General features: G+C 39.2%; 1 protein-coding gene across 1 annotated transcript; it reads left to right on the top strand.

Moving 5' to 3' along the window:
• Positions 1–1,629: 1,629 nt before the first annotated feature.
• On the top strand, positions 1,630–19,305 carry GBP1 (guanylate binding protein 1). Its single transcript, XM_025935261.2, has 11 exons — positions 1,630–1,806; positions 8,000–8,208; positions 9,717–9,844; positions 11,265–11,374; positions 11,644–11,840; positions 12,427–12,669; positions 14,157–14,437; positions 16,004–16,216; positions 17,000–17,102; positions 17,338–17,531; positions 18,127–19,305. The coding sequence occupies exons 2-11, from the start codon at positions 8,019–8,021 to the stop codon at positions 18,241–18,243; spliced, it is 1,776 nt and encodes a 591-aa protein (XP_025791046.1). The 5' UTR covers positions 1,630–1,806; positions 8,000–8,018; the 3' UTR covers positions 18,244–19,305.
• The last annotated feature ends 6,632 nt before the right edge of the window (positions 19,306–25,937 follow it).

Below are 25,937 nucleotides of genomic sequence, written 5' to 3'. Positions count from 1 at the left end.
TGCACTCTCTCTCTAAATAAATAAACTTAAAAATTTTTTTTAAGTTTACACATTCAAATTGGCAAAAGTGTGGGGTTTCTTGCATAGTTGGGGTCATTTTATACTTAGTCACATAATATCCATTGAACTTCTACTCTATGCCAAGTCTTATTGTAAGTGCTGTGAATACATTAGTTAACTGCTTTTATGAACTTGAATTTCAGGTATCATAAGGGGGAAAAATCAAGGTGATGTGAAGGAGATTTGCAAAGGGTTCACTGGAGACCAACAGAATAAAAAGGGATCTTGCCAAGATCAAGGGTAAGAAAGTTTCAGATCTGTAAAGTTGTGCCTCAAGGATCAAGGAAGGAAGGAACTGGGTGTGTCCCAGCAACAGAAAGTCCCAGCTAACTCATTTTTCAAAGCAAATTTCAAAAAGGAAAAAGAAAAGAGAGTATTCAGTTCTATTTGTTAAGTTTCTCACACTGGCTTCCGGGTATAGAGATCTGGGATCAGCAGAGAACCTAATCAATCTCTCCCTTTCTCCTCATTTCCCTATTCCTTCCTTTCAGAAGCAATGTGGAAGAGGAGAAAAAGCAGAGAATTTAAAGGTAAAATGAGTTTAGGGGCACCAGGGTGGCTCAGTCAGTTGAGCATCCAACTCTTGATTTCAGCTCAGGTCATGATCCCAGATTGTGAGACCAAGCCCCATGTCGGCCTCCATGCTGAGCATGGAGCCTGCTTAGGATTCTCTTTTTCTCTTTCTCTCTCCCTCTGCCCCTCTCCCAGCTTGAATTCTCTAAAACAAAACAAAACAAAAGGTAAAAAGAGCTTAAAATTTGATCCCCACCCCTGTGACTTGCTCAATGAATATGGACCGGCATACTTACCCTCCCTCAAACCTCCTTGTTTTCACTGGAAGATGAAGACATTGTTGCTTATTTTGCATTATTGTAATCAAAAATGAATTAGACTTGAAACACACATAGTTCTGTGCAAACAATCAAGAAATAAACCCATTACTTCTTTTGCTATTCACTCAGAAAGCCTAGAAAGGCAGTGTAGTGAAGTAGCTTCACAAGAGTGTTTGGGATCAAGAATGATTCAGTTCAGATTACTTATATATACTACTGTGATTTGGGTTGAGACGTTCAACTTTTCTGTTCCTGTTTCTATAAAAACATGGGGAAATGTTTAGCATATGATATGTTATAAAACCCACATAAAGCAGTCAGCATAGAGCCTCAAACATGTGTGCAATTCTTGGAGCCCCTTCCTGACTGTGCACTGGGTATTAGTGCCAGGTGCTGGGTGTTTGTGACTGTGTGTGTGGCATATTCTTCTCCTCACTTGCTGTATGTATAAAGCCAGGTCCATTGTATGTTCATCATGTGAGGAAATTAGACCTAAAAATTCACATGATGCTTTCTCACTCTAGGTTTCTCAACCTGAACCCCAACTCTGAGCTCCATTTCATTGTATTTGCATATCTGATAGACATTCTTTAAAATCAGCGAGCGTTCTCTGACATCTCTTTCAAAAAAATGTGGAGGTTCTAGTTGAGAAATTGTGTTAAGTCCATATACCCTCCCACTAGCACAGCCTCCAGAAATTCCTTTTATGGTCTTTGAATAATTGTTTTGTGTCCCAATGCTTTCAGTTTCAGATAAAGTCTGTTACAGTGGTTGCTTTGTTTCTAGTTTGTCTTTAAAGGAAATCTGGAAAGTCCAATGACACTACACAGGTAAAATAAAAGATCCATGATCCAGTGAGAGAGGGAGAAGTAACAGAAACCTCTCCACCTAACCGAAGAGGAAAAAATAAAAGGTAAGAACTCCACTTCATTATCAAAGCAGCTTTTTCTTCAGCTTTAAAGGAGCTCTGTTCCAGGAAATGGGGCTCATGACAAGGTTGGGGCAGGGATGGGAAAGGATTTTATAAAGGTCAGTTTTCTTAAAAAGTGACCAGCCTAAGGGCACCTGGGTGCCTCAGTTGGTTGAACATCCGACTTCAGCTCAGGTCATGATCTCACAATTCATTAGTTTCAGCCCCACATCGGGCTCTCTGCTGTCAGCACAGAGCCTGCTTTGGATCCTCTGTCCCCCTCTGTCTCTGTCCCTCCCCCTGCACTCTCTCTCAAAAATAAATACACATTAAAAAAAAAAGTGATCAGCATCAAGACGGGTTGCAGTTGAGCCTGCTGTGGGATACTAGGTCGGATAATGAAATACTGGGGTCATCAGATGGTAGCATGTTCCTACCTGTTACTACTGTGCTTGTGTGAAATTAGGCACCAGCAGACATGGGGATAAATGAAGTTTGAAGTGCATTAGGATTGTCTTTCTTTTTGCTGACTTTGTGTTGACTGGGGACACAGTTAAATTCCCATTATCTTTCATAGAACTTGCTCAGTACAGATCCGACTGCAGCTAAGAAACTGAAAGGCTGCAAATATGTTATATTCAGGAGAAGGAAAGAATAGTAAATGAGGTGTGGTGTGGTGAACAGCCACCCGACACTGATTTTTTTAATGTTTATTTATTTTGAGAGAGAGAGAGAGTGCATGAACAGGGGAGGGGCAGGGAGAGGGAGAGAGAGAATCCCAAGTAGGCTCTGAGATGCCAGTGAAGAGCCCAACACAGTGCACAAACTCACGAAACCATGAGCTTGTGAGCTGAGCCAAGATAGAGTCTTGAGCCACTGAGGTATCCCCACCTGATACTGTTAAAGACAGAAAAAGAAAAATCTGAAACCCAGAGCTAAAGGTGAAGATTTATGAAAACATCATTCTTTTTAATCACACACTTGAACTTTGTTTCAAAGTATATTTCTTCCTTCAGAAATAGTCCAGGTTCAGTAGATCCAATTACTTAGTGCCAACTTACTCCTTACCCCTTACAAGTAGAATCTGGAGCCCATTTGACTAGAAAGCTTCCTCTTTAAAGAATCTACCGTGATGCATTACTAAGGGCTACATCTTTGTTTGCCTTGACCTCTCTGTGCTCTCAATCAGTTCCAATCTTGCCTTCTGGAAACTCCTGCCCTGAATTCCTTGGCTTGGCACGAGCTTTATTTATCTTACCTGACGACTCTCTCTCCTTTCCAGTTTCACTTTCCCTTCACCTCTCATCCCTCTTCCCCACCGTCTATTCTCCTCTTCCTGCTTCTCCTTCTCTGCAAAATGGAAGAGCAGAACAAAACAGAAAACCTAGAAATGTATGCTGAAAATACAAATATTTTCCTTGAACAACTTGCCCTTTACCTCTCCTGATCTGCCTCCTGATTTTTTTTTTTTTAGTTTCAGGTGTACAGTATAATGATTCAACAATTCTATACCTTACTCAGTGCTCATCACAATAAGTACACTCTTAATCCCCTCACCTGTTTCACCCCAAACCCTACCCACCTTGCCTCCAGCAGCTTCCAATTTGTTTTCTATATTTAAGAGTCTGGGTGGGGGTTTTTTTGCGTTTTTTTTTTTCCCTCTTTTTTGCTTTGTTTGCTTTGTTTCTTAAATTAATTTCATATATGAGTAAAATCATATGGTATTTGTCTTTCTCTAACTGACTTATTTCAGTTAGGATTATACCCTCTATATCCACCCATGTTGTTGAAAATAGCAAGATCTCATTCTTTTTTATGGCTGAGTAGTATTACATTGTGTATATACACCATTTCCTCTTTATCCATTCATCTATAGATGGATGTTTGGATTGCTTCCATAGTTTGGCTATTGTAAATAATGATGCAGTAAACAAAAGGATGCATATATCCTTTCAAATTACTGTTTTTGTTTTATTTGGGTAAATACCCAGTAGTGCAATTACTGGATCATGTGGTAGTTCTATTTTTGAGGAACCTCCATACTGTTTTCCAGAGTGACTGTACCAGTTTGTATTCCACCGCCCAGCAGTTCGCCAGAATCCTTTTCTCCACATCCTCGGCAACTTTCTTGAGTTTTTTATTTTGGACATTCTGATAGGTATAAGATGATACTCATTGTGATTTTGATTTGCATGTCTCTGATGAGTAGTAATGTCAAGCATCTTTTAATGTGTCTATTGACCATCTGTATGTCTTCTTTGGAAAAATGTCTATTCACGTCTTCTGTCCATTTTTAATTGGATTATTGGTTTTTGGGTGTTGAGTTGTATAAGTTCTTTATAGATTTTGGATATTAACCCCTTATCAAATATATCATTTGCAAATATCTTCTCCAATTCAGTAGATTGTCTTTTTGTTTTGTTGATGGTTTCCTTTTCTGTGCAAAACCTTCTTATTTTAATGGAGTCTCAATAGTTTATCTTTGCTTTTGTTTCACTTGCCTCAGGAGACATATCTAGAAAAGTGTTTCTATAGCTGATGTCAAAGAAATTACTGCCTGTGTTTACTCCTAGGAATTTTGTGGTTTCACATCTCATATTTAAGTCTTTAATCCATTTTGAGTTTATTTTTGTATATGGCTAAGAAAATGGTCCAGTTTCATTATTTTGCATAGAGCTGTCCAGTTTTCCAACACCATTTGTTGAAGAGACTGTCTTTTTCCTATTATTGTATATTCTTACTTCCTTTATTGTAGATCATTTGACCATAAAAGCATGAATTTATTTCTGGACTCTCTATTCTATACTATTGATCTATGTGTCTCTTTTTGTGCCAGTACCATACTGTTTTGATTACTACAGCTTTTTTGTATATCTTGAATTCTGAGATTGTGATACCTCCAGTTTTGTTCTTCTTTTTCAAAATTGCTTTGGCTATTTGTAGTTCCATACAAATTTTAGGATTGTTTGTTCTACTTCTATGAAAAAGGCTATTGGTGTTTTGATAGAAATTGCACTGGGGTGCCTGGAAGTCTCAGTCAGTTGAGCGACTGACCAGCTCAGGTCATGATCTCATGGTCTGTGAGTTCAAACCCCAAGTCGGGCTCTGTGCTGACAGCTTGGTGCCTGGAGCCTGCTTCATATTCTGTGTCTCCCTCTCTCTCTGCACTTCCCCTGCTCTCACTCTATCTCTCTCTCAAAAATAAATAACTATTTAAAAAATAAAAAATAAAAAAATTGCATTAACTCTGTAGATTTCTTTAGGTAGTATGGACATTTTAACACTACTCATTCTCCCAATCAGTGAGCACAAAGTATCTTTCCATTTGTTTGTCTCACTGAGATCCTCCACTCTTTTCTCAAGTCCAGTAAATATCTTTATGATCATTACTTTGAATTCTCTGTTAGGCATATTTCTTATCTCCATTTCATTTAGCTCTTGTACTGTGATTTTTGTCTTGTTCTTTCATCTGGAACATATTCCTCTGTTTCTTCATTTTGTATAACATTCTGCACTTGTTTCTGTGTGTTAGGAAAGTTAGCTATGTCTCCTGATCTTGAAAATAGTGGCCTTATGAAGAAGAGGTTTTATAGTGTCCTCTAGTGCGATGTCCCCCCTTCACCAGAACATGGCACTTTCAGGGGTGTCTCGTATGTGTGTTGTGTTAGCTTATTTTTGTGGCTGAGCCATGTTTGCCTTCAGTGAATTGTCTGAAATGGCCCTCTTTCCCTATTATGAGCAGGGTTTGGTCTCTGTGCTCTTACAGGGCCAGTCTGGGTCAGCCTTGGGCTTGTAGCTAGGTCAAACCAGATGCCTGCTCTCAACCCATTTGCCAGAACTGTGGTCACACTGAACTGCATGGTGCTCTTTCTGCATTGTTCCCTTAGATGCTTTCATTGGTGGACAGAGCCTACAGTTAGACCCCAGTCTGATCCCAGTCTGTCTTTCAGGGTTGCAGGTAACCCAAACTACAGGGCTCTTCCTTTGTGCTGCCCCTTGTGAGGTTGGTTGGTAGAGCTAGCAGTCTGATCGGATGTCTGCCCCAGCCCACCATTGAGCCTGCAGTTAAATTGGTGTGTGTGCTTGTCTTCCCCTCTCCCAGTCAATGTGGAGTGGTGCTGGCCACTGTTGGTGCTGCTTGAAGGATGAGACCTGGCCAGAGCACTTTGAAGGAACTTCTCTTGAGTGGGGTGTGTTGGATGGGGGGGATCTGCAGGAGAACAGGGCACATGGTGTTAGCAAACTAGATGATGTGTGGTCGTGCTAGTTCCCACAGGTGTCCATGTAGCTAATCTGGGCTTAGGAGAGAGAAATGGCACCTACCAGTTATTTAGTTCTTGGAGAAGTCTCCTAAAGATCCCTGCCCCTACTGCACACATTCTGAGATTAGTAAATAAATCTCCTCATACACCCAAGGTGCCTCTCAAATTATTGCTTCTATGCTGTATCACAGTGGGATTGTTCGTTCTGCTGGATCTTTAGGGGTAGGGACACAGTTTTCTATTACCCTCCATGCTCTCTAATATTTTTCTTAAGATGTTAAGCCCTACTGATGGTAAAAACTTGAAAGTTTAAGCCCTCTGATTTTCAAAGCCAAATGTCATGGGGACTTTAATTCCTCGCTAAATGTGCAGGTACCCCACGTCTCAAGTGCCCAGTGTGGGGTTTGCTCCTCTCCCTTCTCTGTACTAATGGTATCCACAAGCAGTTAGTCTTGCAGATTAGCTTAGTTTCCAACCAGACTTCACCTTTGCTACTGTTTTCGATGTGGCCTCCTCTCTATGATTAACCGTAGACAGTCTGTTCTGCCAGTCTTTGGTTCATTTTCTGGGTTAATTACACTGGTGTAGCTGTTATTTAGGTGGGACAAGGTGAGCTTAGGATCCTCCTACTCTGCCATCTTCCCAGGGTCCTCTGACTCCTGACCTTTTAATCCTTATTTCATAGTCTTTTGTTCCCTTATCACATATATATAAACATGATTTTTAGCCATGGTAAGTATTTCCAGTAGTGCACTTGTACCCCCATGTAGCTGGAGGCTAACTTACTGTGCAGCTAATGAAGTTTAAAGGCCCCTTGCTTATAAAAGCCCATGCCAAGGCTTTTGAAGGGTCCTTGGTCATGTGTTCCAGATGGTCATATGTTTTTATAAAATTTGCAAAAGTAAGTTATATTGGTTTCACTTTTGGAATGGCAATTTGAGAAGTTCTGTGGACCCTCATTCCAGCAAAACAAGCATATCTATCAGGGGAGAAACACATTTAAAATCTCTGGGAACTGTTCAAAGGGCATGCATGAAATAATGTACGAAAGAATTCATAGTAAGAATTAATGAATAAATAAATCAACATTGAATTTTTACATATAACCGAATGTAAAATAAATACCTCTAAATTCTATTCTATTTTCCATTGAACATTTACTCTAAATTTTTTAAAGTTTTTGTATTATATTGAGAGAGCATGCACACATGCATATGTGCATGTGAGCAGGGGAGAGGCAGAGAGAGAGAGGAAGAGAGAGAATGCCAAGCAGGCTCTGTGCTATAAGCGTGGCCCAATGCAAGGCTCAATCCCACAAACTGTGAGATCATTACCTGAGCCAAAATCAAAGAGGTGGATTCTTAACCAACTAAGCCACACAAGCACCCCTGCTTTACTCTAAATTTAAAAATTTTAAAAACATTTATTCATTTTTGAGAGACAGAGAGAGATGGAGTGTGAATCAGGGAGGCGCAGAGAGAGGAGACACAAAATCTGAAGCAGGCTCCAGGCTCTGAACTGTCAGCACAGAGCCCCACGCGGGGCTTGAAATCACGGACCACAAGATCATGACCTGAGCTGAAGTCGGACGCTTAGCCGACTGAACCACCCAGGCACCCCGCTAAAATTTTTAATGAGAATACAAAAGGAACGTTTTCCATGGTGAATTTAATGACCGATTTTGTTCATGAGAGTGGCTGAACATTCAGAAGATATGGTCATACCAATATTTTTTCAATGGACTACTTTGATAATACTTCTGTAACTTTCTAAAATGATACAGATCTTACCCTCATCTATCTCAATGTTGACACAAAACTTATGGCCATGTTGTAGAAACTGAGGACTCCAGCTTCTGAATGTAAAATAACCTGGTGAGGTTCTTGATCTAATTGGACTGGAAATTTTATTTCATCCCATCTCTTCCCTTGCAGACCAGGGAACACTCTGAACATGGCCTCAGAGATCCACATGCCGGCCCCAGTGTGCCTCATTGAGAACACTGAAGGGCAACTGGTGGTTAATCAGGAAGCTTTGGAGATCCTGTCAGCCACCAAGAATCCTCTCGTGGTGGTGGCTATTGTGGGCCTCTACCGCACAGGCAAATCCTACCTGATGAACAAGCTGGCTGGGAAGAACAAGGGTGAGTGGCACCAAAAAGCTCCGGCGGAGTCCCTTCTGTCCACCTACACTGCCTGCATTGAACGTGGTGATGCAAGGACAGGAAGTTAGAGAACGTGGAGGAATATTGAAAGTTATCTTTTAATCCACGATGATGCTCTTATCTTCACTATAATCTAAAAGAGTCAGTTCATCACTCTTCCCACTTTGCCTTAGTTTCCTGTTTTAAAAGCATAAATTGTTCCTTTCCTAGAAAGACTAGTGCAGTAATAAAAATAATTAATGTACATAATAAGACATTTACTAAAATGTGCATGTAGCAAAAGCAAGTTTCCACTGGTTATTAAGATGCAAAGAATGTTGAAGTCTGTATTGGCTTTTTTTTTTTCATTGTTGTAAAATATACATAACATAAAACTTACCATTGGAATCATTTTTTTTTTTTTTAACGTTTATTTATTTTTGGGACAGAGAGAGACAGAGCATGAACGGGGGAGGGGCAGAGAGAGAGGGAGACACAGAATCTGAAGCAGGCTCCAGGCTCTGAGCCATCAGCCCAGAGCCTGACGCGGGGCTCGAACTCCCGGACCGCGAGATCGTGACCTGGCTGAAGTCGGACGCTTAACCGACTGCGCCACCCAGGCGCCCCTGGAATCATTTTTAAGTGTACATATAGTTCTATGGCATTAAGTAAATTCACACTGTTATGCAGCCATCACCATCATGCATCTCCCTAATTTTTTCATCTTCCTCAACAGAAACTCTGTACCCATTAAACAATAACTCCCCAGCCCTTGGCAACCACCATTCTACATACTCTCTCTATGAATTGGACTGTTCTAGGAATCTCATTTGAGAGGAATCAGACATTATTTGTCCTTTGTGATTTGCTGAATGTGATTTGGCACAATGTCTTTGGTGTTGTACCCTGTGTCAGAATTCTCTCCCTTTTTAAGGCTGAATAACTAATATGTGCATACTGATTTGTTTATCCTTTCATCTGTTGAAGGACTCTTGGGTTGCCTCCACCTTTTGGCTATTATGGATAATGTTGCTAAAAACACGAGGGCACAAATATCTGTTCAAATCCCTACTTTCACTTTGTGGGGGTTATATATCGCCAAATCATATGGTAATTCTATTTTAATTTTTTTTTAAGAAGCCATCATATTGTTTTCCACAGCAAGTGTACCATTTTACATTCTCACCAGAAATACACAAGGTTTCTAATATGCCCACATCCTCCCCAACACTTCCTATTTTCTGGGTTTTTGATAGTGGCCATCCCAATGAGTGTGAAGTAGTATCTCATTGTGGTTTTAATCTGTTTTTTCCCTAATGACTAATGATGATGAGCATCTTTTCATTTGATTATTGGTCGTTTGTATATTTGCTTTGGAGAAATGTCTATTCAAGTCCTTTGCTCTTGTTTTAATCAGGTTGTTTTTTTTTTGTGCGTTGCATTGTAGGATTTCTAGTTCCATCTGCTATTAAAACTCCACCTTCTCTTATCCCCACTCTCCCTCACAGGCTTCTCTCTGGGCTCCACGGTGCAGTCTCACACCAAAGGAATCTGGATATGGTGTGTGCCTCATCCCAAGAAGCCAGACCACACCCTAGTTCTTCTTGACACGGAGGGCCTGGGAGATGTAGAGAAGGTAAGGATTGAGGATTCAGTTTCGAAATAAGACCCTCATCCCTGAATATTCTCTACACAATTTAATTTTTCTTTAAATAAGAGCTTACACTTAACCATAATATGTTTTTGTTTTTGTTTTTGTTTTATTTCTGTTTATGTGCCCTCCGACCATAGCAACCAGGGATCAGGAAAATGTTTATAAGGCAGAATCCTAGAAGAAGATCATAGTGGTCAGTAGTAATTAGTAATATTCCAATGATTAACAATAGGCTGTGTGTGGGGCGCCTGTGTGGCTCAGCCCATTAGGTGTCCAACTTTGCCTCAGGTCATGATCTCAGGGTTCATGAGTTCGAGCCCTGCATTGGGCTCTGTGCTGACAGCTCAGAGCCTGGAGCTTGCTTCACATTCTGGGTCTCCTTCTTTCTCTGCCCCACCCCCACTTGTACTCTGTCTTTCTCTTTCTCAAAAATAATAAATAAACATTAAAACTATTTTTTAAAAAAGATTGTATGCTAAACCAGTTAACCCAGAAGCTTAAAGGTAGAACAAATAAAATCAATGTCACGAGTTGAATCCTGCAGAGAATTTTAGTTAAAATTTTAGGTTCTGAAGTTCTATACCCTTGTGTTTAAATGTAAACCCTGTCACTAACTCAGTGGCCTTAGCAAATTATTTGACCTCTTTTAACCTCAGCTTTCTGAATTTGTAAAACAGATGTAGTAGATCTTTATTTGACTCAGTGTTGTTTTGGATAAAATAAGTAATGGAAAATGTTAGGTGCCTAATAATTGCTCAGTAAAATAGCTACAGGTATTATTACTCTCACATAAGTCAATTTTGCTGTAAAAAGGAAGAGAAAATTCTAAATTTATTATTTTTTTAAATGTTTATTTATTTTTGAGAGAGACAGTGAGACAGAGTGCAAACAGCGGAGGGGGAGAGAGAGAGGGAGACACAGAATCTGAAGCAGGCTGCAGGCTCTGAGCTGTCAGCACAAGCCTGACGCAGGGCTCGAATTCACCAGCCGCGACATCATGACCTGAACTGAAGTCAGATGCTCAACTGACTGAGCCACGCAGGCGCCCTGAAAATTCTAAATTTAAATTATATTTAAAGCCTTAGAAAGCCTACCAACCTTTACTATTCGTTTTGTAATTATCTGCCAATGATCATAAGAAGACCTAGTGAGAATCAGTGTAAATTAAAAATACTAATCATAAAATGATCCAAAATCCAAATCCCACTAATATTTTTGTTTGGATTTGGTTTTCTCATATAGGTCATTAATCTAAAAAAAAAAAAAAAAAAAAAAAAAAAAAAAAAAAAAAAAAAAACCTCTAGTTAAATAAGCATCTTTTTACTGCTGCTGATCTAGAAAGTCAGGATCTAGGTGTCAGGAGAGTGAAACCTAACAGGCTTGCACGTGTTCTGATTCACAGGGTGACAACCAGAACGATTCCTGGATCTTTGCCCTAGCAATACTCCTGAGCAGCACCTTTGTGTACAATAGCATGGGAACCATCAACCAGCAGGCCATGGACCAACTGCAGTATCCTTTTTGTAGTTCAAAATAGCCTCAAAGTAAGAGGGAAGGATTGTATTTAAAAACCAGCTGCTTGGTTGTGAATCCTGGTGAATCAAGCACAAAAAGAGAAAACATGAAAAATAATTCAAGGGCAGGGGAAAGATTCTATGTACCCACTAGAAAATTGATGCTTGGGTTAAAAACAAAGGTGAAGTGAAGGTTTTAATATGTGGAACCAATATGGGATGGGGACACTGTTCTTTGATGCCAGTTTTCCTTAGTTTGCTACTCAGCTATGTGACAGAGCTGTCAGATCGAATCAGGGCGAAATCCTCCCCTAATTCCAATGGGATTGAAGATTCAGCAGACTTTGTGAGCTTCTTTCCAGATTTTGTGTGGACCCTGAGGGATTTCTCCTTAGAACTGGAAGCAGACGGACTACCCATCACAGCTGATGAGTACCTGGAGAATTCTCTCAAGCTTAAACAAGGTAAAAGGGACTTAGAAATAAATGGAGATAATAAAACATAAGAAACTATTATTTTGTCCGTGTTCCATTTACAGGTTTCTTACATTTATAGTTTTCTATTTCTTCTTAGCTGGCCATCAGTAAGAATTAATGCTTGTTTAATACATGAATTAATAGATTTGATTTTAAATTATATTCTCCTCTCTTCTAAGAATAGTTTCTTTCTCTTTTATTTTTCCCTGTGCTATTATCAGATTGATTTTATCTCCCTGAATAGGGCTTGTGATTAGCCAAAGAATATGGAGAAGAATAGGCGTTGTCTGGAAGAAAATAGGTAAAAGCATGAATAGTGCTCCAGTTCAGGGGTTGGCAAATTATGGCTCACAGGCAAATGATGGCCAACCCAGACCACCAGCTGTCTTTGTAGATAAGGTTTTATTGGAATAATGCTATGCCCACTCATTTATAGATTGTCCATGGCTGCTTTCTTGCTGCAATAGCAGAATTGAGTACTTGGAGAAGAGACCACCTGGTTTGCAAAACCTAAAATATTTACTGTTTGGTCCTTTACAGAAAAAGTTTGCAAGCCTTTTTTATCTTCCTGCAGGTACCACTCAAAGTGATCAAAATTTTAATCTGCCCCGACTCTGTATCCGGAAGTTCTTTCCGAAGAAGAAATGCTTTATCTTTGATCGACCCACTCATCGGAAGAAGCTAGGCCAGCTTGAGACACTGCATGATAATGACCTGGATCCTGAATTTGTGCAACAAGCTTCAGCCTTCTGTTCCTACATCTTTAAGAATTCCAAAACTAAAACTCTCTCAGGAGGCATCAAAGTCAATGGACCTCGTGAGTCCTCTTCCCAGTCTTTTTCTTCCATTGTTAAGACTAAAGGAGAGTAGAATTACATCCACCTAGTTTCAGCTTTAAAAAATGTGAATCTAGGGTCGCCTGGGTGGCTCAGTCGGTTAAGCGGCCAACTTCGGCTCAGGTCATGATCCCGCAGTCTGTGAGTTCGAGCCCTGCATCAGGCTCTGTGCTGACAGCTCAGAGCCTGGAGCCTGTTTCAGATTCTGTGTCTCCCTCTCTCTGATCCTCCCCTGTTCATGCTCTGTCTCTCTCTGTCTCAAAAATAAATAAACGTTAAAAAAAAAAAATGTGAATCTACTGCTATTTCCATGTTAAATTCTTGATGACATCAACATTTCTAATAGATTTTACTAGTCAAATTTCTTGGGTGAGAAAAGATAGGAAAGGCTAAAGAAATCAAGTTCTATTTCTTAAAATTGCCCTATTTATTAGGACCTGCATTGTCCAATATGGTAGCCGCTTACACAAGTGTAGCTATCTAAATTTAAGTGTGAGCTAATTAAAATTACAGAAAATTTAAAATTCTGGGATGCCTGGGTAGCTCAGTGGGTTAAACGTCTGACTTTGGCTCGGGTCATGATCTCACAGTTTATGGGTTCAAGCTCCGGGCTCTGTGCTGATAACTCAGAGCCTGGAGGCTGCTTTGGATTCTGTGTCTCCCTGTCTCTCTGCCCCTCCCCGACTTGTGCTCTGTCTCTCTCTCTCTCTCCCTCAAAATTAAATAAACATTTAAAAAAAATTTTTTTAAGAAAACTTAAAATTCCAATTACACAGATTTATTTATTTATTTGTTTATTTATGTTTTAATATGAAATTTATTGTCAAATTGGTTTCCATATAACACCCAGTGCTCATCTCACCAGTGCCCTCCTCAATGCCCATCACCCACTTTCTCCTCCCTCCCACCCCCATCAACCCTCAGTTTATCCTCAGTTTTTAAGAGTCTCTTGTGGTTATATATTTCAAAAGTCTATACCTACATGTGGCTAATAGCTGGATGACATAGAATATTTCCATCATAACAGAAAGTTGTCTTGGACGACGCTTTGCTAGAATAAACAAAATCGAGTATTCTTTTGATTTTTTCCACAATGATCAAATGCTTGCCACAGACCAGGGCTGATGATAGAGACATAAATGAGAGAGGTATGGTTCCTGTCCTAATGGTGCTTAAGGTAAAGTGAATGAAAACACTCAGTAAACATAGGCCTATGCTATCTAGAACAGATTCTCAACCTTTGACGTGTAAACATATCACCTGGACATCTTGCCAGAGAGGAGGGTCTAATTCACTTGATCTGGGCTAGAGGCTGAGAATCGACATTTCTAGCAAGGCTCCAGGTGATGTTGAGGACATTGATGCTTTGAGGCAAATGGGTGGTAGTAGACATGATCAGAATCACACAGAATGGAATGTTTCCTCATCCCACCTACAACAAGCAACATTATTTGTTCTCTGTTTGTAGGTCTAGAGAAACTGGTGCAGACCTATGTCGATGCCATCAGCCGTGGAGATCTGCCCTGCATGGAGAATGCAATCCTGGCCTTGGCCCAGATCGAGAATGCAGCCGCAGTGCAAAAGGCCATTGCCCACTATGACCAGCAGATGGGCCAGATGCTGCAGCTGCCCACAGAAACCCTCCAGGAGCTACTGAACCTGCACAGGGCCTGTGAGAAAGAGGCCATTGAACTCTTCATGAGGAATTCCTTCAAAGACATAGACCATTTATGTCAAAAGGACTTAGCGGTAATTTTTTCTCAAGTTCTTATGGATTAGGGTCTTGGAAAGCAGAGTACTACCGGAAAATGAAATGGGTATTTATTTTGAAAGAGGCAATTCCTACTAGACTTTAAAATGGTGATAACCACTCTTTGTTTTTATCATAAAAAGAAGAGCAAATTTTATTACAATGAACTCAAAGGTTTTTTTTTCCTATTTTTTTTAATATATGAAATTTATTGTCAAATTGGTTTCCATACAACACCCAGTGCTCATCCCAAAAGATGCCCTCTTCAATACCCATCACCCACCCTCTCCTCCCTCCCACCCCCCATCAACCCTCAGTTTGTTCTCAGTTTTTAAGAGTCTCTTATGCTTTGGCTCTCTCCCACTCTAACCTCTTTTTTTTTTTTTTTCCTCCTTCCCCTCCCCCATGGGTTTCTGTTAAGTTTCTCAGGATCCACATAAGAGTGAAAACATATGGTATCTGTCTTTCTCTGTATGGCTTATTTCACTTAGCATAACACTCTCCAGTTCCATCCACGTTGCTACAAAGGGCCATATTTCGTTCTTTCTCATTGGCACGTAGTACTCCATTGTGTATATAAACCACAATTTCTTTATCCATTCATCAGTTGATAGACATTTAGGCTCTTTCCATAATTTGGCTATTGTTGAGAGTGCTGCTATAAACATTGGGGTACAGGTGCCCCTATGCATCAGTACTCCTGTATCCCTTGGGTAAATTCCTAGCAGTGCTACTGCTGGGTCATAGGGTCGGTCTATTTTTAATTTTTTGAGGAACCTCCACACTGTTTTGCAGAGTGGCTGCACCAGTTTGCATTCCCACCAACAGTGCAAGAGGGTTCCCGTTTTGCCACATCCTCTCCAGCTTCGATAGTCTCCTGATTTGTTCATTTTGGCCACTCTGACTGGTGTGAGGTGATATCTGAGTATGGTTTTGATTTGTATTTCCCTGATGAGGAGCGACGTTGAGCATCTTTTCATGTGCCTGTTGGCCATCTGGATGTCTTCTTTAGAGAAGTGTCTATTCATGTTTTCTGCCCATTTCTTCACTGGATTATTTGTTTTTTGGGTGTGGAGTTTGGTGAGCTCTTTATAGATTTTGGATTGAACTCAAAGTTTTAAAACATTTTTTTCATGAATAATATTCTTCCTCTTAATTTACCTAAATTCACATAAGTCACAATCAGAGCTTCTAAATCAAATGCCCACTCTTACCAGACTGATTTCATATCCTGATCAATCAGGATATTGCCCTGATTATCCATATGCAGGCTTATGTTGAGCCACATTTATTCCATACGCAATCACTGGTCCAATTTGAAAAGCAGAAGTTTATCTCTAAAGGTATAGCAAGAAAGCTAGCAATCTCTGCTCTGAACTTCACCTCTAAGGAGAAAGGGACTTCAGTAAAAGTCAGGAGCAGGAGGAAGGATATGGTCCTGTTGGGGTGCCTGTGACTTTTTCTAGGGTCATAGGCTTATTTCTGAGAAGCCCTTCCAGATATTCTAAGGTCATGCTAACATCTTTTCCCTGTTATTCTTTTTACCTCCTATTTTTACATCAAAGGCCCAGCTGGAAAAAAAGCGAGATGACTTTTGTAAACAGAATGTGCAAGCATCAACGGATCGTTGCTCAGATTTACTTAAGGATATTTTCAGTCCTCTTGAAGAAGCTGTGAAGCAGGGGGTTTATTCTAAACCAGGAGGGTACCGTCTCCTCATCCAGAAAATACAAGAGCTGAAGACAAAATATCTTCAGCAACCTAATAAAGGGATACAGGTAACCAAGATTTATGTGCTGATTCCGGAAAGCTGCTGACATGCCTCCTTGAAAGACTAAAATAACCACGTGTAATTGCACACCTTGTGAGAACAACAGCATTCATGCTTTCATTCAGTAAACATGTATAGGGAGCCAGTTACACCAGATATGTCCTATGTGCTCATCCAAGAGTGCACTCAATTAATAATTGAGTTATTAATTGGATTTTCAGATCAACCACAAAGTTGTTACTGCAATTCACTACTGTGGCTGGATCTTTATGCTGCAAGGAACAGAAACCCATTTTCTTAAACAAAAATGGGAATTCATCAGTTTAGGCTTTAAACTGGCTTTAAGGACAACTGGATCCAAGATTTCAAATAATGTCATCATCTGTCTGTCTGTCTGTTACTCCCCTCAACCCTACACTTCCTTCTTTCCTATTCTCCCTCCACCTTTTCTCTAATCTGCTTTCTCCATAATGACTTCTTTTTTCAACAACTCACTCCTTAGGGGGCCAGAGCACCAACACCTCCAAAATTAGAGCCCTCATTCTAAAAAAACAAAGAATCTCTGTTTCCCAGTGTCTATCTCAGTCTCTTATAAAGGATTCTGCTTAGTAGGCTGCCATGATTGGCCAGCTCAGAGCATTTGCCCATGCCTGTGGCAAGGAGTCTTGACCACCAGGCACACTAAGGCCAAGAGGAGCAATTCCTAGAGGAAAAGATGATAGGAAGACAAACAGGAACGAGTGCTTATATCCATTTCCTATTACCAACTCCATGTTCTCTGGGTCCTAAGGCTGAAGAGGTTCTTCAGGAATACTTGAAGTCCAAGGAGTCTGTGACTGATGCGATTCTACAGACAGACCAGACTCTCACAGAAAAGGAAAAGGAGATTGAAGGTGAGGAGCCAGTCAAGAGACTAGATAGCCTCAAGAGTTCTTAAAGCTTAAATAATTTGGCGGGGTAAGCCTGGGATCCTTAAACTAGGGCAAGGCGAACAACAATGCCCCTTACTTGCTGAAGTCATTTCTGACTTCATATGTAGTCAACAGCAACAATGACCAGTAAGTGTGCAAGGAAGAAAGGGACAACATGCTTACTCACATACATTTGTCTTCTTTTTCCTCCTCTCAGTGGAACGTGTGAAAGCTGAATCTGCACAGGCTGCAGCAAAAGTACTGGAAGAAATGCAAATAAAGAATCAGCAATTGATGGAACAGAAAGAAAGGAGTCATCAGGAACATGTGAGACAATTAACTGAGAAGATGGAAAGGGATAGAGTCCAGTGGCTGGATGAACAAGAGAGAATTCTAGCTTTCAAACTTCAGGTATTTAATTGTACTACCCTAAGGTTTCTGTTTTCTGTTTTCTCTCCACTCTCCCTCATCATATCTTAGTGTGGCAGTGATAACATGATGCCTACAAGAAGGACCTTGCTTGCCACTTGTACTTTTCAATTTCTGTCTGCCTGCCTGACCTGGCCCCTGCCTCTATCTGGTTATTAAAAGATTTATTTGTGGTTAGGTCCTCTATCCAGTCCTCTATCTGTACATCCTTTCATCCATGGTAGCTGTTCTCTGCTAGGCATTCTGAAAAATCTCTTATATGGATCTCTTGCTTAATACTATACAAAGCAAGAACTGCTGTGTCTCTATTACTTACGAAAAGAAACAGAAGTTCAGAAAGGATTAAGTAACTTTTATAGGGTCACACAACTTGGTAAGATATCTGAACTGTCTTCACCACTTAGTGGAAATGTAATCACAGAGCTAAGACACCCAAGAGAACATATAATGAAAATTAAGGGTAGAGAAAATGTCAAAAAGAAATTTAATACTAAAAAAATGAATGCGGAAACTAGCTATAAATTAGAGATTTACTTCAGTCCTACACTTTATTCAGTCTCCAATTGTCCCTTTTTAGGAACAGGCTCGTCTACTAAAGGAAGGATTCCAAAATGAGAGCAAACGACTTCACACTGAGATACAAAATATCCAGAAGAGCATGGAAAAACCAAAGAAAACATGTTTCTTAAGCTGAAGACCTAAAGGATAGAGCTCCTGATCATTCTTATCCAAGGCATAACTTAAGTAACCTTTGAATTTGGAAAAATATCATTACACTCGAAAGTAATTGGGTTTTGCATTTTTATAACACTAGAAATTTGCAAAGTTGTGCAGTACTGTAATTAAAAATCATATCCATCTTCCAAAAAAATATTATAAATTGTATGACAAAGGTCAATTTTACCTCTCTAACACAAAAAGTATATGAGCTGGTACCATTCAGGAAAAATTTATTCCTCTAGGTGACTACTAGTAGACAAAGGGAAACTGAACAAAGTCTTAGGTAAAAGTTTAGGAATATAGTTGGGCTTCAGTCTGGCCAAGTGTACAATGGATTTCAGTGTCAGGAGGACCATCCTAGCTTCTTAGTGAAAGCAAAGTGCGGTTTTCCATTACATCACAGCTGCACCATCTGTGAGCAATGATGTGATCACTAGGCCCTAGGAATGGACAATCCTCCCTGATGGATTCTAAGCAGAAGCAAACCACCTTATATAGAGATCTAGAATCTACAGAATTTTCATAAGAAGGTAGAAGAAACCATTAGCATGAATAGGGATTGGATCACAAACAAATGGGCCAAAAAAGGAAACTCCTTTTTTACTTAATTCACCCAGGTTGTAACTTTAATGGTACATTTTAGAGGTTTAGATAATTGACACTGGACTGAACATAGTAACATGATGACAATTATGCATTATGTGTTTGTAACAATATATAATTCACAAAGATGGACTTTAAATGATGACAGATAACATACTAGAAAACTGAGCTAAGTTAATTAATAAATCATTTAAGATCCTATAAATTAGGCAACCTTTTTCCACTTCTCAACAGTCTATACTTGAAAGTTTGCTGATTTTCCCCAAAGTGATTATAGATTGTTTTTTATATTTTTTGAATAACAAAACAATGCTCTTGGTATTAGTATACATAGACTTTCTCCTAATTTTCTAAACTCCTAGGTAAATGGTTGATATTTTTCAAAATGATTAAAAATTATTTTTAAGCTGAAAATAAAATATGCTTCACTGGGCTTTTTTTTTTTTTTTTTTTTTTCAGTTTTCACCCAAAAATAAGGCTTTACTCTTCACACCAATGGTTGGCTAACTTATCTGCAAAAGACCGGGTAGTGGCTATTCATGACTTTGTAGGCCCTACAGTCTCTGTCTCAACTGCTCAATTCTGCCATGTAGTGTGAGAGCAGTCATAGACAATACATAAATGGTTGGACATGGCTGTGTTCCAATAAAACTTTATTTTCAAAAATAAGTAGCACTCATAAGCCATAGTTTCCAGATTATTGCTCTATAAAAACATTGGTCAAAGTTTATATATCTGCCTTATGTTGCTTACATTTGTAAGGGAATGTGTATTAAATTGTATGTTAAGATCTTGAAAACATTATACAATGTTTCAAGATATTAGAAGATGAGAGAAATGCAGAGAAGTAGCTAATGCCATTAAATCCACATTAATAAGCCTGATTTGCTGATTGCATAGGGACATTTTCTTCCAATGAACCCCCTTACCTCCTATTACATGGTGAATACCTCTTTCCACAGTTAAACACATGCTACTAAGCAGTATTTTTTCATTTGACTGCCTTCATTGGAGATCAGGGAGATCTACGGCATGTATGTAGGTATGCACACAGACCCACAATGCTTATATAAATAGGCTTTGTCTTTTCTTATCCAAGCTGCATTGCAACAAAGGAGTAAATAAAATACATTTTTATTAACTAAAGAAACTTCATGGTAGAAAGAACACATATGCCTTCAAAACCAAGTAGTGGTCTCTTTAATAACCATTTAAAAATACTAACATTAAGGGGCGCCTGGGTGGCTCAGTCAGTTAAGTGTCTGACTCTAGACTTTGGCTCAGATCATGATGTCATGATTTGTGAGTTTGATTCCCGCATCAGGCTCCATGCTGGCAATGTGAAGCCTGCTTGGGATCCTATCTCTCTCTTTGCCCCTCCCCAGCTCTTTCTCAAAATAAATTTTTAAAAAACCTTAAAAATAATAACATTGAAACTAAGCAAAATTACATAACTTCCTTTCTAGCTTGATAGCATGAGTCTATACCAGATTTCAAATCATCTGATGCCTGGTTTAATGCTTTTTCTCTACTATCTCCAGGAACAAAATGAAGCTGTCTCCAGGGAGGTAGGTTGCTTTCACCAGTAGTCTTCAACCCCACTGTGCATTAAAACCAATTTATTGGGGCGCCTGGGTGGCGCAGTCGGTTAAGCGTCCGACTTCAGCCAGGTCACAATCTTGCGGTCCGTGAGTTCGAGCCCCGCGTCAGGCTCTGGGCTGATGGCTCAGAGCCTGGAGCCTGTTTCCAATTCTGTGTCTTCCTCTCTCTCTGCCCCTCCCCCATTCATGCTATGTCTCTCTCTGTCCCAAAAATAAATAAACGTTGAAAAAAAATTTTAATAAAAAAAAAAAACCAATTTATTAAATATAAAGATTCTCTGGGCCCTAGCCTTCCCTTGACTTTCTGATATAGTAAATCTGAGATGGGTCATTGGGTGATATAATAACAAGAAAAGGGTAATTCAAGGCCATAACCTTTCAGTCTGCCAAAGCTAGCATATGTTAGGACCTATATTTGCTGACCCTTATGATGTTCTTGTGTCAAAATTCTTTTTAACTTAGATAGGTATATTTTCTACTGTTTAAGTGACAGTCTGTTACTTTTCCTTCTATGGGTTTAATGAAAGGATATATAAGGTCCGTTGATATAGTGGGAGGGGCTGAAAACTATCCTCTACATATTCAGGTCAAGGGTCAATTAGGCCACACAGCTCAGAGCCTGGAGCCTGCTTCAGATTCTGTGTCTCCCTCTCTCAGCCCCTCCCCACTTATACTCTGTCTCTCAAAACTAAATAAACATTAGAAAAAATTTTTAAAGATTTAAAAAAAGAATCAATTAGGCCAATTAAGGTATTGACTGAAAAATAAACACAAAGATAAAAATTTAAGAAACTTTTTAAATATTTGATAGATAAACTAAAACTCAATACTGTTACCACTCTGCATGCATAATTTCAACAAATTAGATGAAATGGACTAATTTCTAAAAAAAAACCCCACAAACTACTAAAAACCACCTTAGGTGAAATAGATGATCTGAATTGTACTGTAACTTCTAAATTGAATTCTAATTGAATTTGTAGTTTAAAAAGAATCTGAACTGAAATCCATAAGATAATGGAATAGGAAATCCTGGCCCTCATCTACACCAATAAAAGAATGCTATTTCACTTTGCTGGTATCAGTCCCTGCCACAAGTTGAAACAGCTTAGCATCTAGAGAAAAATTTTGCTCAGCCCACGACTTTTCCCTCAGGGGCAAAATATAAGGGAAGCAACCATCTGATATTATCCTCACTTTTCCGGATGCTGCCCAAAAGACCTACTCGAGAGTGATGAGGCAAGCAGCAAAGTTAGAATGCCTGGGGGCGACTTTGAACAAAGAAAAGGGCAGGACCTCTCAGCTGCCTGCATAGCTCTATGGGATTAAGAGAAGTTACATGATTGTGAGAGTCAGAGGAAGGGAGACAAATAGAGCTTGCACCCAGTGCCATTCCAGTACATCCTGGCATTTTAGTATATTGTCCTAGGGAAAAGGAGCAGGCAGCTCTCAACAGCTGGCATGGCTCTATGGGATAGTGAGAGACACACAATCCAGAATCTTCTCCAGAAGGGAGGGAGAAAAATGGAACTCAACAACTTCTCATTTCAGTACTGTGACCTAGAAAAAATGTGGCAGGAGGTTTGTGGTGGCCGGCATAGCTCTGTGAAATTGGAAGACGGCCCATAACCCTGAGATTTCTCCCCTGGAAGAGAGGGAGAGGACTGGAGTATGTTTCTAATACACCACCCTATCAATGCACTGCTCTAAGGAAAAGGAAAGCAGGCTTACAGCAGCCAACATGACTCTGTGAAATTGAAAGAAGGTATACCACCCTGAAATCTCTTCCCTAGAAGGAAGGGAGATTGGGAGGTCCACATCCACAGAAAACATTTGACAGGCCCCCAGGATCTCCAGCTGGGCTGACCAGTAAATGTCTTTTCCTGCCAAAACCAGTCTGTAAAGACTGGAAGAGGTGAATGCTTCATCCTGTGCACAGAAACCAGTGCAAAGTTATAAGGAACATGAAGAGTCAGGGAAATATGATGCAACCAAATAAACAAAATAAATCTTCAATAACCAACCCTAAAGAAATGGAGAACTGTAAATTGCCTGACAAAGAATTCAAAATAATACTCTTAAAGCTCAATGAACTACAAGAGAACACAGACAACTAAAAAAAATCAAGAAAATACATGAACAAAATGAGAATGTGAAGAAAGGAATAGAAACCATAAAAAATAATCAAGCAGAAAATCTGGAGTTGAAGGATACAACTGACCGCCCCTCCCCCCCAAAAAAATCAAAAGCTTCAACAGCAGACTTAATTATTCAGAAATAATCAATGACCTTTTCGTGGAAATGAAAGGTAAACCATAGGAAATATAGTCAATGGCCTTTTAACAGCATTCTATGAGGACAGATGGTAGCTACACTTGCAGCGAGCACAGCATAATATATACACAGTTGTGGAATCACTATGTTGTACACCTGAAACTGATGTGACATTGTATGCCAACTATACACAAATACAAAAATAAATACCCTCAGGAGGTTGCTATTCAAAGAAGTTATGAGTGGGGTGCCCGGGTGGGTGGCTCAGTCAGTGAAGCGTCCAACCTCAGCTCAGGTCATGATCTTGTGGTTCGTGAGTTTGAGCCCTGTGTAGACCTGGAGACTGCTTCGGATTCTGTGTCTTCCTCTCTGCCCCTCCCCCACTCACCCTCTGTCTCTCTTTCTCAAAAAGAAATAAACATTTTAAAAAATTAAAATAAATAAATAAGAAGTTATGAGTGAAGTTTTATATAAAGTGAAAAGCTAATGGCTGAATTTATCTGTGTTAAAATTTTGAATTTTATACTCTACACTTATTTTTCAATTTGCAACTCTATATATAGTTGTCCTCAATTTGCTTTGCCAAATTGTAATCTTTTTTTCCTCTGTGTTATATGTATAGTATAAATTCCCCAAAGGCAGAATAAAATCCAAAAAATGTTCATTAAAATATTTGCAAAGTCTGAGGATAGGAAAAGTGTTAAACATGTAAGAGATTTATTGGAATCTCAGCTTGAATTCTAACTGCAAGTACTTATGAAAATGTAAATATTAACATGAAATATCTGGCAGTTCTTATAATAAGTGTAAATTGAATTAGAAAAAAAATCAATGGCCTTGAAAACAGGTCATTTGAAATTAGCCAGTTAGAGGAATAAAAAGAAAAAGAGTAAGGAAAGCATATGGGACTTATCGGATATCATCAAGCAAAGAAATATATGCATTATGGGAGTAAAAGAGGAGAAAACAGATAAGGACACAAACTTTATTTACAGAAATAATGGCTGAAAATTCCCCAAATCTTGAGAGGGATGTGGACATCCACATTCATGAAAGTAAAGGACCCTAAGTAAAATCAACCAAAGAAGATTATCTCAAGAAACATTATAGTCAAATTCTCAAATTCAAAGACAAAAGAGCTTTGAATGCAGAAAGGGAAAAGTGATTTGTCACATACAAGGGAATCCCCAGAAGGCTATCAGTGAATTTTTTTTTCTTTTTATTTAAAAAAATTTTTTAGGGGTGCCTGGGTGGCTCAGTTGGTTAAGCATCCAACTTTGGCTCAGGTCATGATCTCACAGTTCATGGGTTTAAACCCCACATCAGGCTCTGTGCTGACAGCTCAGAGCCTGGAGCCTGTTTCAGGATTCTGTGTCTCCCTCTGTCTCTGCTCCTTCTCAATTCATGCTGTTTCTCTCTCTCCCTCAAATGTTTTAATAAACACTAAAAAAAAAATAAACATAAGAATATTTATGAGGTAATACATTAAGACTCCCCAGTGGTTTTTTTGTTTTGCTTGATTTACCTGCTAGCACTGGTTTGATGATAACAAGTAAGTCTTTGTCTTAATGATTGCAGACTGGTGTAGAAACAAGGGGCCTAGTCCAAGTCCGTCTTTGGGAGGAGACCATTAGGAGAGGGAGTGGGAACAGGATGAAGGTGTAGGCTGAGCGAGGTGACCCGAGTGATGCCTCTTAGAGGGCTGGGAGGTCCATGTACAGCCTGACTGCAGAGAGGACACAGCTATAATTTACCTCCAGGGCCTTTTTAAGACTGCTGCACCCCCACCCCTCCTCTCTCACAGGGGGGTCTGGACTGATAGGTTCCATAGCTTCATTTCTTCTGCCCTCTCCTTTCATACCAACAGCTACCCTGGGTAACAGTATTATAACAGGACAGTGACATACAGGTATGTCTTTGTCCTGAGAAGAAGTAAGACATTTAAACTTTATTATAACTGAACAAATAAAACCTGAGTTTTAGTATCTTTATTAAATGTCTGAATTACTTGTCTAAATCTTATTACCATAATAGCTTAGATATAAAATAAAATACCAATATTTTTCTCCACTAATAATAGACACATAGGAAAAAGCAAACATCAAGAAGCAAGAGAGGTCCATTTTCTCCTCTCTTTGAGGAAAACATTTTATAATTGTTTTTAAACTTCTCCTTTGTTTGGAGGGATACTATGCAGGCCTGTACTTGAAAATGAGTTTTTTTATTTTAAAACAACTTGTAGTCTATAACAATGTTTGGCGAAACAGTATTTAATCCTGGTTACAGGTGGTCTTTGCTGAAAAGAGCATAAGCCCAAAAGAAAATAGAAAGTGCTTATAAGAACTATGATAGTTTTTGGCTCCTAGTATGTATATGTTTAAATCCACATATACTTTTTATATACTTTATAATGAATTTCATACTCTACCAGTAAGGTCTTCAGAGGACATTTATTATTACTGCACAAAATGCCCAAGCATTTCTATTAGGTAAAATTGCAAGTAAAACAGCTTACAATAAAAATTTCTTTGGCATTCTTTCACTAGCAATTTTATCATTACCTGATGAAATAAAAATCTTTCAGTAAAACCAATTGATGTAAGTGATACATATATTAAAATTCATATTTTAAAACATTTTTATGTTTATTTTTGAGAGAGAAAGAGAGAATGGGGCAGAGAGAGAGACACACACAGAATCCGAAGCAGGCTGCAGGCTCCAGGCTTACAAGGTGTCAGCAGAGAACTCGACATGAGGCTTAAACTCATGAACCATGAGATCATGACCTGAATTGAAGTTGGACGCTTAACCGACTAAGCCACTCAAGTGCCCTTCAGTGAATTTCTTAACAGAACCTTTGCAGGGAGATGATATATTCAAAGTGCAAAAAAAAAAAAAAAAAAAAAAAAAAAGCCAACCAAGAACACTGTACCCGGCAAGGTTGTCCTTCAGAAATGAAGAAGAGATAAAGACATTCTCAAACAAAAGCTGAGGGACTTCACAAATCCTGCCTTACAAGAAATGTTAAAGGGACTTCTACAAGTCAAAACAAAAAAAGTACTAAGTAACAAAGTGAAAACGTATGAAAGTGTTAAGCTCACTGATAAAGGTAAATATATAATCAAATTTAGAATACGCTAATATGGTAATGATGGTGCATAAATCACATTTAACTCTAGTATAAAAGTTA

Source organism: Puma concolor, chromosome C1 (genome assembly GCF_028749965.1).
Source record: "Puma concolor isolate L17-30 chromosome C1, mPumCon1.1.hap2, whole genome shotgun sequence".
Taxonomy (NCBI): Eukaryota; Metazoa; Chordata; class Mammalia; order Carnivora; family Felidae; genus Puma; species Puma concolor.
This window is presented reverse-complemented; position numbering and strand designations above follow the sequence as displayed.